This window comes from Lepisma saccharinum, chromosome 7, assembly GCF_977018435.1.
Source record: "Lepisma saccharinum chromosome 7, izLepSacc3.1, whole genome shotgun sequence".
In the NCBI taxonomy this organism is placed as follows: domain Eukaryota; kingdom Metazoa; phylum Arthropoda; class Insecta; order Zygentoma; family Lepismatidae; genus Lepisma; species Lepisma saccharinum.
The window spans coordinates 67,886,568-67,900,574 of NC_139235.1; the positions used below are offsets into that span (position 1 = coordinate 67,886,568).

Here is a 14,007-nt window from a genome sequence, read left to right on the forward strand (position 1 = left end):
AGTGGGATCTGTATCTGATTTTATTTTTTGTGTACCAGTACTTTTATTGTCTCCTTCAGTTACTTGTAATAAGGTAACCATTTGTAAGTTTTGAAAATAGTTCTTCTGTAATCCCTTGTTGAAAAATGGGAGGTTGTCTTGAATTTGGAGTCGTCTTGCATTCAGAGATATACGGTACATATGCATTCTTAACATTGGCTTCGATAGGAATTTCAAAGGGAATAAAAATTCAAGTGCAAATTAAAAAGAGTCCAGCGCAGTAAGAGCAATTGGGGGGGGGGGCGTCGAGAGGAGCAGTTGCCCCCCCCCCAATTTTTGCCACTTTTGCCCCCGCTCTATGCTAAATCTTATCTACAAAGGGAAATATACTATCTTTGCCCCCTAGTTTTTGCACCTTGCCCCCCCCCCCCCCAGTTTTGGGAACCAATCGCCACCACTGGTCTAGTGTATACAGAAAACTACTTGATGAGTGAGCATCTGGCTTACTACCCCTCCCTGAAATTTAGTGCTTACCACTGCCCGGAAGTAATGATAAAAGAAGAAAATTACAAGAGTAAGTAAATAAAACATCATAGCTACAGATTACTGTGAATTTACTATGAATTTTTAGAAACACTTAATGACAACAAACCACATTAGAGTGACTCCCGTTTTATTATACTTCTTTATAACAAGAACATTTTTTTTCAGACACACACTGTGCTGCCACTTATGACAATGAAACAGGAGCAGACACTGGTCAAATATTTCAACATTTTTCTCACACACTACTCATCCTTTTATGAGACCAAAAAATTAACTATTTACAATACATACAACCATACTCAACTATTACTATCGCACTCATCAGATAATCTACCAAATATCTTTCATATGAAGCATATTGCTTCAAGCTTATTACATCTTATGAATTTCATGACAATAGTCATTTAAACAGAACGGAAATATTCAAAATAATCTGAAGACAATTAAAATGCAATTTTTTTTCCATGAAGCCAACAATATTGCGTCAGTTTCTATGCAATTTGCAGTAATTGGACATATCGTAAACGCTTAGATGTTTGCAAGAATTCCATTCACACAACAGGGTTACTGCATAAATACATCTTTTGCAGACACAATTTAATTGCTGTAAGTGTACTACATGATGTAATGAAGTGAAGAGCACGGCCGCTATTCAGAATTCAGGTACCACTGTCTTGTAGCAAATCATTGCTTTCCTTTCTGCTGTACTTTTCAATGTAGTCACTGAAGATGGTTTTGACACTTCATCGGTAATCAGTCTTCTGCAATAAGAACACTGTTACACATTTCACCTATGCTTTGACTTCTTCTTCTTCTTGGTTTTGCCCCCCTTCCGCCTGTGCTTCTTCTTACTCCTTCGCTCTTCTTCTGATTCTGAACTGGATTCTGTTTCTGATTCGCTGCTCGAGGAAACATGGCGTGACTTCTTCTTCTTGCGTGATTTCCGCTTCTTCTTCCTGCGAGTAGAGTGAGATGACTCTGACTCACTGTCCGATTCTTCGGAACTGCTTTCTTCCTCATCATCATCATCTTCCTCTTCCTCTTCACTGCTGTCGGATGATTCTGAGCTACTCAAGCTTATTGATCTCGGCCTCTTTTTCCTACTCTTCTTCTTAGGGGAATCTTCCTTCTGATTTGCTGATTTCTGCTCCTTCTTCTCTCCAGCATTAGCCTCGGTGCTTGCAGAAGCATCTTCTTTCTTCTGTTGTGCTGCACCACTTTCATTCTTCTTTGCATCACCTCCATCCTCTGGATCTTCTTCAGATTCCGATTCGCTTCCGGATGAAGCATCGTAATCAGGTTCGAACTGAGCCTCATCCAAAGTGGATCTCTTCCGGTCGGTTGCCAAACGTGGATTTTTCCGTTCCTTCTTTGACTTTTTGGATGCAGGATCTCCTGCATCCTGCTCCTGGCCAGCAGCGCCCTCGGCTGCTGCACTGCCTTTAGTCTCCGCTTCTGGTTGTCCAACGTTTTCGTTTTTCTCAGGATCCTTCCCCTCATCTTTGCTCTCTCCATCTTTCTGAGATTCTTTCCGTTTAGTTGCTTTCTTACGTTTAGCATCCTGTTTATGCTTCTTTATTTTTTCTTTACGGTGCTTCTTCTCTTTCTTCTTCCGTTTTGATTCCCTTTCTGAACTTCTGGATCTCTTGTGTTTGATCTTCTTCTTCTCTTCCTTTTTCTTCTTCAGTTCCTTACTTTTGTGCTTTGGTTTTTCCTTTTCTTTCTCAATTTCTTTATCCTTTTCTTTTACCTTCTCCTTCTCCTTTTCCTTACTCCTATGCCTTACCCTTTCTTTACTTCTCTCCTGACTTATGCTTCTTACTCGCTCTCTTTCCCTGCTGTACCTTCTTATGGTTGAGTGAATTGGTGAACGAGATCTTGACTTAGAAATTGATGTCTTTTTCTCAACAGCACTCTTCAAACCTCTTCTGATGTGCCGGGATTCTCTCTCCCTTCTCCTAGCAGTTGGTTCCACATCGATATTTACACGAATGCCTAACCTTTCTTTTGCAGGTAACCGTGGCGGAGGAGCGTTTTCAAAAGTTTCAGCAGGGGGCGGTGCAAATCGGCCACGATCAATTTTCACTTTTGCTCCCCGAGATTCGTGAGCGATTTCAATGGATCTCTCCGATCTCCCTGTTGGAATTGTAATCTGGAGGGAATTACCCGCTGTGCGTGCTTCTCTTTCGACTTTTTCAGGCTTGTTCTCCTTCTCCACTTTCCGTTCAATCACTCGCTTCTCCAAGACAGACTCAATCTTCTTTTCTTCCCTTCGTTTCTCTCTCGGCAATTCCTCCTTCTCAGGACAGTAGACTTTCCGCTCAACTTTCTTAGGTTCAATAGGTCGGATGCCGGTGATAGCTTTCTGGAATATTGCATTCTCAGCTCTTTTAAGAACCTCCGTAGTAACTACTTTATTTGATTTATCAGATTTGTCGCCAGAGCTGCTGTTATCCATTCTTACAGGCTGCATGTGATAGTCATCACGTTCCCATCTTGAGATTTCGGGAAGCGGCGCTGTCATCACAGAGCTCTCTTTAGCTCCGCTCTTTGTAACTTTTTCCGGAGGTTCATCTTCTGCATCTTGGACTTCACCTTCCTCCAAACCTTCTGTGGTTTCCGGGGTTTTACCTTTTTCTTCGGCCATGTTGATCTCTTTCATGTCTGAAGGTGCTGAAACTTTTTCTTCAGCTGGAGCTACAGGCTTTTCTTCAGCTGGAGCCACCACCTTTCTGTCTTCCTTCTCCTCCTTTTCTACTTTTGGTTCTTCCTTATTTATTTCTGAAGCTTTGACAGGTTCTGGCTCCTTATCATTTTTAGCCTTCTCCGCAGCCATACGAGGCAACACTTTATTGCAGCTTGGAATGAACCTCTCGTTTGACTTCCCACCTCGGTCATTTGATTTTCCACCACGGTTACCAACAGTAACTGGGATAGGCATGGCTGCATTTTCCGATGAAGCAGGAGGCTTATCTTCAAACTGCGTGTCCTCCACATACTTAACCTCTATCAAATTACTCTCTCGTTTAGGAACTTCAATCAAGTTTCTATTGGTGATGGGCTTGATCGTTATTGACCTTTTCACTATGGGCTCTGCTGCTTGTTTTACTATTTTCTCTGTGGTGTGCGCTGGAATTGGTTTGTGACTCTTACTTACATCCACTGTAGATTTTGATGCTGAAGCCTTGTTCTTGACTGAATTAGCAACTTCGATTTGCTCGTCTTCTTTCCTGTGCACTTTTTCCTCTCTCTTTTCTTTCTTCTTTTTCTTCCTCATCTTCTCATTTTCAGACTCGCCAACTTCAGATCTCTCGGTGTCTTCAGCTGATAATTTTCTTTTTTCTTTCTTCTTTTTCTTCATTTCCTTCGTTTTTGCCTCTCGTAACTTCTTTTCTCTGCTTCTCCTGTCCTTTCCTTTCTCCTCATCTGACGATTCTTTCCTTATCACCACTCTCTCTCTTTCCCTTTCCCTCTCCCTGTCCCTCTCCCGGTCTCTCTCTCTTTCTCTTCTGGAAGCACTCGAGGAACTTACCGGAGGCTCTGGTTCTGGCGGCTCTGATCTTCTTGCTTCCTTTTCATATCCCTTCCTCTTCTTTCTTCTTCGATCATCTTTCGAAGAATAATCATGACGTTCACTGCTTGAGTATCTATCCCGACTTCTTTGTGGTGACACGGATTGCTTCTTCCTTGGTGGTGAGCTGTAGGAATATGATGATGCCTTCTCGTGCTGGTCATTCTCGTAATAATCCCTGCCACGATCATAGTCTTTGCTGTGTGTGTCGTGGCGATGATCCTGGTATTCAGCTTTGTCGTAAGCAGGTTTCTCATATTCCTTCTCACGATACTCTGGATATTCCCTGGGAGTGGAAGTATGAGCTTCGTATTGGTCATATCTCCGGTAGTTATTTTCGTAACGGGTTGAACGAGTTGTGGCTGGCTGTGGTTCTGTTTCTCTTCCTGCATATCGGTCAGCATATCTGAAATATACAAAATGGAAATGTGATCTTAATATTACCTTACACAAACATGAGAAAAAATGATGGGTATAATTACAATCTTCAAAATCCTTCTCAATGTATTGGTTAGGTTAGGTGTTCTCAACATATTTAATGGAGATATTTTCGAAGCTATTTTAATAATGAATAATGCAGACATTTTAACTTATTTTCTAACAAAGTAGTTGAAACTTTCACAGCGGAATATAATGAACTAGTTCCCTCAGGTTATTATATACTTGGTTTCTGGAAGCATGTATAAGCTTGCTATACAAACATCATTCTCATTTTCTGTGGGTGACACTAACTCTCAAAAATTCGGAAATGTATCCAGAAATTGTCTGCTTCATGACCCCTTTAATGTCATGAGTAATGGTGAAAAGATAATTGGTGAATTAATTTTTTGTCTGCTGAAGAGAGCATAAATTATCTGTGTTTCATTTCAAGATCTAAAACTCCATGGTGGAACAGCCCTTTAAGGGCCAGAGCCTGCCAAGTAGATTTTTCATTGGTTGATGCATGGTCAGTGCATTGAGTACCATTGTTGTTTTTTTCTGGCTGAGCAGGTCCCCAGTTGCTATGATGATGCTGGGTCAACACAAAAATTTTGGTGGCTCCCATCAGAAACTGAACTCAGGACCACTTGCACTAAAGGCTAGAGTGCTAACCATTTAGCTATGCAGGAGCCCATTTGGGGGTCTACTGGGTTAAAATTTAAGCAAAAGCAGAATGTCATTAAGACTAGGGACAGCTTGTAAGTGAATCTGCAATTGTTACAGAATTTCTCCGCAGTAGCACCCTCAACTCAGACACCTCTACAAATTCTGTAGAGATGGTTGCAGAAATACCCAACAGGCTTCAAAGTCTGCCAAGCAGCATTTAATTGGGTGATACATGACCAGTGCATCAAATCCCACCGTCCCTGTTATCTGGCTTCCTAGACCAAAGTCCTCTACTTCTTTTTCAAGTATGACTTAATTGTCCTCGGGATACATCAACAGTGAAATTTGGATCCTCACCAGAGGTTGAATATCACACAACTCACACTAACAGCAACAGCACTATAAGATCAAACTATCCATGCAATCAATTTTTGTGCATGCGCTTTTTAGATAACAACCCATTTCTTTGTTTTCAAGTACATCTCCCAATTGTCCTCTGAAAAGTGAACAATAAAGGTGCAGGTTCCAATTATGGATCAGAGGCAATCAATCAATTGGTTTATTTTACTTTGCCTTTCTGCCACTTTTGACAAATCATGAAGATGAGCATGAGCGATACGATGAATGAACACACACAACCTTGCTGGAAATTTCTACTGTTTTCAGTAGACAGAATCTACTGTTATTAACTGAACTCTACTGTGTCTCTCGGAAATCTACTGAAACTCAATGGCTTCCTACTGAACTTCTACTGAACTTTTTCAGTAGGCCTACTGTACGTGTACAGTAGAAGAAATACATACAAGTGAAATATTCTCATCAGTATTACATGTAATATTGTATACAGTGTATGTAACTCAACTTGTTGGCTGTAAACTTAACTTTTCATTCCTCCTGATTTACAATTTGTTTTTATATCTATTTGAAAATCTAAACACAGTAAATGTTTCAAAACACTTATAGATTTACTGAAAACAGTACAGTAGAGAAATTAAAGGGAAAAATTTCTTCAGTATTATATTTAATATGAATGTAGTGTTTTTAGCTTAAAATGGTGGTTGTAAGTATTACATTTCATTCATCCTTATTAAGAATTTTTATTTATATCTGTTTGAAAATCTGAACACAGTAGATGTTTCAAAACACCTATAGGTCTACTGAAAACAGCAGACAACATTTTCAGCAGGGGAAGAACACTTAGTTTGGGATATGAACTCAGAACCCATGGCACCATAGGATGCTGTTGTAACCACTCCACCACAGAAGTCGGCTAACCATTACTTGAGCACAGAAATCTATGGAAGGACATACTCTCTGTATCTCAACAGATCCAACTGCTTAAATGACAATGGCTTGAGTTAGACCCACTAAGCATGATTAACACTTCAATTCTGCTTTCCTAGCTAATTTCATTGCTGACTCTGCAGATGGTAACATGTAGCTAAAAAATGATTGCATGTAGTGCCTTTCTAAATGTTTTTCAAGCTGAAAGGTGCAACATCATCAATCACAGATATAGCCTTATCAGTTTTTATTTGCACAGTATTTTATAAGCAGAAAAATAAGTGCACATGCAGCCTTTTGAAGAAATCTTCCAGTTTTGTGCAGCCCTTGAAAACATAAAAGAACCAATACTTTGACAAGAATCTGAAGATTTAAAAAAATAATTGTAAAAACAAACAGGTTCCCTCTCCTAAACATGTGAAAATGAATTACACATAAGAGAAAAAAATATGGTCCCACTATTTTCATTCTGAAACCTGAAAAATAAAATATTAGCATTAAATTCATGAAATTGATACTGAGATGCTGTTTGTATGACCATGGTACATTACTTTCCAAATTTTTGTTCTTACCTACCAGAATCACAGTAATTACGTATTGACATCTGATGGACAACTGCACCACGTTACATGTGGAACAAATGAAGTCACGATGATAATGTTATAGCTAGAAGTTCTGTGGATTACAGTGTATGGTTTAATTTTTGCAGTTCACTGTGTAGCTATTACAGCTGAGCCTATACCGATACATTCAAAACCAGTGATATTGAAAGACTAGTTTAATGCATAAACACATGTGCACACACACTCATTTATGACTGATTAATTTCAAATTTTTGGATGTGTTGGCACATATCGCCATTTTGCACCCTTCAGTATATACAGAGAAAAATCCTATCTAAAACCCTTTCCTTAAAATTAAAAAAAGGTTACATATGCAAATTCTAAAAGGACAAGCATAGGACAAACACAACACATTAAAAAAGTATTTATGTATTAAAAAGTAAGGATAGTTTAAAAATTACCTCAGAAACAGTGGAAAAGGCCTGCTCTTCTCAAAAAGCTAAAAGCATTGGCTAAAACACTGTCATCGTCTCCCAACATAGCTGACAATTCGATGAGAAGGTTAAAACCCTGTCTGAAGTAATTTAAATCGGCATGTGCCGAACACTTAAAAAACAACATTGCAAGCACGGCACAGCAGAGGTCCAGTCCTTGCATCAAATGACGATGTGTGAGACAGCTGTGTTGGTATAAATTTAAGTAGCACAATGATGAATGCCATGTGGATTAACAGGTACTCATGTTAAAGGAGTTAATTGTCCTACTAAATCAGAAATAATTGAAGGCTTCCCGTCCAAAGTCCTCTTTTTAACTTTTTACAGGAATGCAATTTGAAGTCTGAAAATCTTCAGGTAGGTATTGTTACATTAACAACACACATTCCCGAGTTCTACAACATAACATAGCAAAGTGTATAATTTTACAGGAAAACAATCTATGTCCGCTGCTCCTAGAAAAGTTATTGTGAGAGACACTAAAATATACATTGCTAGGGTTTTGACATTTTACAGAAGACTTTGATTGTTTTCCCCTGAATGAATTTTTTGATGCTAATTTCTGTGGGATTGTGAGCGTAGTGTTTTTTAAAGAATTAGGCATGTGGGAATGTAGTACTCCACCCCTACAATAGGTAGGTGATGTTCCCATGCATATAGCACTCTGCCATGAAGGCATATTTAAGGGATGTGGGAGTAGACCCCACACATTCTCGATCTTGGGCATTTTGGAGGTGATGCAATGAGCACCATGCTCCGGCTGCCTTTACCCCCTAGGGTTGCCCCCGGGTACAAATTAATTTGAGGCTGAGTGAGCCCCAGAGCCACTTTACACAAAGACAAGGACAGAGAAATTCCGAGCTTAGATCACCAACCCTGGGAATCGAACCCAGGTCTCCCATGCGGCAGTTAGATGTCCTACTGACCAGACCACCATGGCAATCCCCTGTAATAGCATTGCATCAAAATCTCCATTTCCTCCAAAAGTGGACTTCGATTGTTTTCCCCTGTGCCTTCAATTGCCATCACGAGCACAAATGCTATTGGACTGCTTACTACCAACATTCAGGGGTGCAGTTTGTACAGTCATGGACACTTCTGGGTTGCAACAATCCCATTAACTTTCAATGGAATTGTTACAACCTAAAAGTGTCCATGACTGTACCAAACTGAACAACATTGCATCAAAATCGTTGGTATGATGTCGTGTATGTTAGGGAATAATGTTTTCTGAATCTAAAAACAAAAACTCCCTAAGGTCTATGCATAGTACATGTGGAGCCATCATTTTGTTGCCTCGCTTTCATGTCTGCCAGATCTGCACAGGTCTCAGGAGGGTACAGTGAAGTTATAACCAGCAAAGTATAGGAAAGTTCCTTACAAGACAATTTTCAGTGGTTCAGCTACTAATCTTGACAAAGGAGAGTAGAAGAAAGTCTTATCAGATGTAAGAAGAGTACAAAGAATACCAAGCATAAGCTACTATGAATATTCTTTTCCTCTATGCTGTTCACTGCACATGTCCTGCTAGACTTTTGGTCTGCAGTAGCAAAGTTGTTTTCAAAAACTCGTCTCATTTGAAAAACAACTAAAATATTATCTCTGTGTGGTTTGCTTTCACTGCTGTCTAGATATCTGCAAAATCACATGATATGGTTATTTTAAGTGTTTTTTTATTTATTTTTCCTGCAATGTTTCATCCTGGTTTCCCAGAAATTTCTCAAGAAACTGAGATACGAGCCATATTCGTAAAGTATGTACCATTTGCAAATATTGCCGCTGTAATGCTGCACTCGTGACCGTGCGGGTTCTCGCTGACGTCCTTCATCTGTTAGTAAGCCACAGGCACTCGTGGGAGCAGGTCATGCTTTTTTCTTGTAGTTTTCTCAAGGTTTGAAATGTTCAAGAAAATCAAGATGCCTACTGTGACACATTAATCCAGCTGCATCATGCAATTCAAAACAAAATATGCGGAATGCTTAGCAAAGGCATTGTGTTGCTTCACGACAATGCTCGTCCACATCGGCTGGGAACAATTTGATCATCTGCCCTACAGCCCTGACTTAACAAAAAGTGACTTTCATCTCTTTCTTCAACTGGAGAAGTTTCTTGCTGGTCAGAGTTTCGATGAGGATGACGACGTCGAATCAGCAGTGCATGGATGGCTTTCATTACAGGCGGGAACATTCTATGAAGATGGGATACAAAAACTTGTGCCACGCTATGACAAATGCTTGGACAACGGTGGAAACTACGTAGAAAAGTACTTTAAGGTCTGTAGAATGTAATGAAAATAAAAGAGGTACGAAACTATTTTACTTTTTTCTTTACACCCTTTCAGTACTTACTTTCCGAATATGCCTCGTAGTACAAGATAAACATACACACAACACACAGCCTTACATGGTTAGTCACTCTACACTTCAATACAGAAGTGTTCAGTGACTAGCCATATTATGTTGTGCGTGTGTTTATCTTACCGTACACTTGAGAAAGTTCTGGGAAACAAGGATGAAATGTCGCAGGAAAAATAAAAAAACACTTAAAGTAACCATATTATTTATTTTGCATCTAAAAAAAAGTGGTTATGCAGACTTTCAAGACGAACAGACAATAAGCTTATTGTATCACAAAACTAATAAAAAGGGAATGGATTTATGTGCAGTAAAAATGTGCTAAATATGTAAATACATATTTAGTTATTTTCACCAAAATATGGGAGTTAAATATGAGCTTAAAATTGAAAAAAATTGCCTCTTTAATAATGCAAGACACTACACGAGCTACATAAAATACAGTAAGTTTACATTGTCATTAATTGTAAAACAACACTTTTTCGTTTTCTGCTTCCAAAATAACGAATAACAAAATTTTGTTTTAAGTGTTCGAACATGAATTTCCTTCTGTTGTCTCTTTACATGGATTTATATTGACTAAAACTGCTTTCAATATCACAAGACGTAATGGGAGTGTAATTCAAATTTATCAGTTATTTGCAAGAAATTCACCTAATTCTTTCGGTCACGCAGCGGCATGAAGTTATTGCATGAATATGGAGTATATGTTGAGAAATATTCTGAAATATGGAAATAATATGTAAAAATAACTAAAATATTAGCCAAAACCTAATATATGTAAAAATATGGAAAATAAAAATGAATTTTTCGAGTCTACATGCCATGATGCGCAAAGATAATACAAAATATAACTGATTTCAGCTTCATACATAAATATGTATTTACATATAAAATTGTTCCCTGCTAATAAAGATATCTAGGCAAAAGTGAAAGCAAACCACAAGAAGATTCACTGGAATTCTAACCAGACATAATTTTGCAGAATTTGAAATATTGTAGTAGTTTTTCAACACAAGTGAAATTTCTGAAAATAACTTCACTGGCTGAGGACAAACATCCCACGTGACCTTAAAGTTCTTGTTACTATTGTGGCTCATTTCATTATTGGATACCTACCTACAAAAAAACACTGATAAGAAGGTTCAATGTTCAGGCAATTGTATTATAAAGAGAAGGTAGGGAAAAACTGAGCCAGCATCACATGATCAGTTGGCACGGTTACAAACCACTGGTCTGCTGGCAAACTGACAAGTGTGCTGATGCATTTTTCGCTTGTAAATCTTTCAACATGTTTTGTGAATAAGTAATAATTTTTTAAGAGTTGTTTTCTATTGAATATTTTGAGGATATTCTATGACAATATATAAAGGTGATCTGACTGATGATTTAACTAAATTGACTCCAATAATTATAAATCAATCAATACAGGTAAATATATTTTGTTCAAACAGCACTTTTGAGAAAACAAATATTTCTTCAGACAGCCTGGTGCAAAAGAATAAACTTCTCTCAAAGCACCTGAGTATCAAAAAGTATAATTTTCTATGTAAAGATTGCAGGGATGGCAACAGGGGTGGGCATGGGTGGGCAAGTGCCCATCCAAAAATTCCTGTGCCCACCCAATCAAATTCACTAAGTACGTGGGCAAGCACCCACCCAAAAATTCTTGTGCCCACCTGATTGCCCACCCAATCAAAATCACTAAGTACATATACTTAGAGATATGTGAATGTTGTAATAAATTAGTGTATTCTGGAGTTCATTACATGTATATTTTACTCATAAATATTATCTATACTAGAAATGTTCACATATCATCATCCCATAAATAGCTGATTTAACTTTGTCATTAGAAAGCAAAAGGAATTACTAGAGATCTTGAAACAACAAAACTGTGACCAATTGAATACTTCTATGATTAGAAGCAGCTAGTAGGTTTAGGAGGCGCAAAATTATGCAGGGTATGGTCAAAATGAGATCAGGATTTAGGGTGAACTTAAGGGCTGCAGCTCCAGGCCTTCACTGGGGAAAAAACTGCTTTAAAAAGTACCACATAAAGAAAAAAATTAGGTACTTCAGATGTGATGAAAAGATGTCGAAATACGTATAATTAACCACCTCATGTAGCTTGGCGAAAAGTTATAACTGAAACTGTGGAGGGGATTGGGGTGGGGTCTTGGTGTTGTAAGCTCCGAGTCTTCACATATACAAAGTGTCGCAAAACTCTTTCAACAATGCTTGGGTGCTGGTAGATATCATAAAAACAAGTAACATTTCCCTATAAAGTTTACCTCGAAAGCGCTTAGTTTCTGAGCTATATGCGCTTAAAACCCATCCTGTACGTATGCAACCCAACACAGCAAACACTTGCTCTGACATAACTACCAGGGGCACGTGGCAGGGTTGCCACTAGCGTTCCTCTTTAAGAGAGACGACTTCAAAGCAACAACTTGGGAGTCTTGCCTGAGCAAAATCCAAAACATTAATGATACTTACGATGTTGTAAGAAGCAGTGACAGTATTTATAAACTGAACAAGACAAATAATGGGCAGACTGAAATTCAAGATTAATCATTCCAAAATATCTCCATAATTGATTGATTTGGTTTATTTTAATTCACTTTTCTGCCACCTTTGGCTAATCGCGAAGATCAGGATAATATGATGAAATAACAAATGACACCAATGTCTAAGCCAGGATTTAAACCCGAGATACCGGCTCCGTAGCGAGCTGTGCTAACCACATCACCACGGAGTGTTTCTTCGTGTATCATGCAATATCAACAATTGCAAGGGACACGTGAGATAGGGGAAATCCACGAACGAACAAATGTAAACATGATGTGTTTGCTGCCTCGTTTCGAACACGCACACTGTAATGTTATTACAATTTACTTGAAAATTATTCCTATCAGTGCTAACGTTATTGCTAATCGTGTTCGTCTCATAAGGAAGTAATTGCAAGGTTATTTTAATTTAATGTTTGATTGATTGTTTTGATTTATTTTACTTCACTTTTTGTGCCACTTTTGGCTAATTTGCGAACATGGGGATGGGTGATGATATGATGAAATTGATGAACGGACACTCAAAAAAATCTATGTCCAAGCCAGGAATAAAAACCCAAGACCACTGGCATCGTAGTGCAATGTTCTAACCACTCCGAAACGTGGGTCTGCTTTTAATTTAATGAAACACGTCGTTTAGAAATGAATAAATTCACACATTAAAATCAGTGCTTATTAAAAGCCAAAGTCAAGAAATGCATACTTATATCAAGCGCTGAACTGTAAAGGTCACTCGTATTGCACAATGACAAAAAAACAATTTTGTGAACAGCAAAAGTCTATTGAGTCGCCTTGGTGATCGAGTACGTTTAGTGATCTACACATGATCTCCAACGAAGGATCCTGATAAGAGCTCCGGCCTTGAGAAATATGTCACGGGATCATTCGTCTTCGTAGTTCCAATTTTTCTGAAAAGGGAGCAGGTACTGCACCACTACATCTATTAGTGCATTGAACTTAACGTAAAAAGAACGCTGTAAGAAAACTGAATTTATAACGTCTGTTAGTTCTCTGCTCTTAACGAATTACTTTGACTCTTGGAATAATAGTAGCGTTAGAAAAATCAAGTACGAATATACTGTCAAGGAAAGTTCATTTCTGCAGTAAAGACATGTTTTGCTGTGAGTGTGATTGCAACCACGATGGTAGAGTCATTGTGTAATGCACTAGCAGCCAGCAGCTTTTGTTCGAATGTCAAATGTTCGAAACGAGGCAGAAAGCACATCATGTTTACATTTGTTCGTTCGTGGATTTCCCCTCTCTCACGTGTCCCTTGCAATTATTGATATCGCATGATACACGAAGAAACACTCCGTGGTGATGTGGTTAGCACAGCTCGCTACGGCGCCGGTATCTCGGGTTTAAATCCTGGCCTAGACATTGGTGTCATTTGTTATTTCACCATATCATCCTCATCTTTGCGATTAGTCAAAGGTGGCAGAAAAGTGAATTAAAATAAAGCAAATCAATCAATCAATCAATTATGGAGATATTTTGGAATGAGTAATCTTGAATTTCAGTTTGCCCATTATTTGTCTTGTTCAGTTTATAAATGCTGTC

At 38.5% G+C, this 14,007-nt stretch overlaps 1 protein-coding gene across 4 annotated transcripts in view; it reads right to left on the reverse strand.

Moving 5' to 3' along the window:
- Positions 1 to 641: 641 nt before the first annotated feature.
- Positions 642 to 14,007, reverse strand: part of snama (something that sticks like glue) — a 184,268-nt gene continuing 170,902 nt past the window's right edge. For all 4 annotated transcript variants that reach the window (XM_083125383.1, XM_083125384.1, XM_083125382.1 and 1 more), the window contains one exon: positions 642 to 4,502. In XM_083125383.1, the coding sequence (XP_082981509.1) occupies positions 1,313 to 4,502 (3,190 nt within the window). In that variant the 3' untranslated portion in view covers positions 642 to 1,312. The remainder of the gene's footprint in view (positions 4,503 to 14,007) is intronic.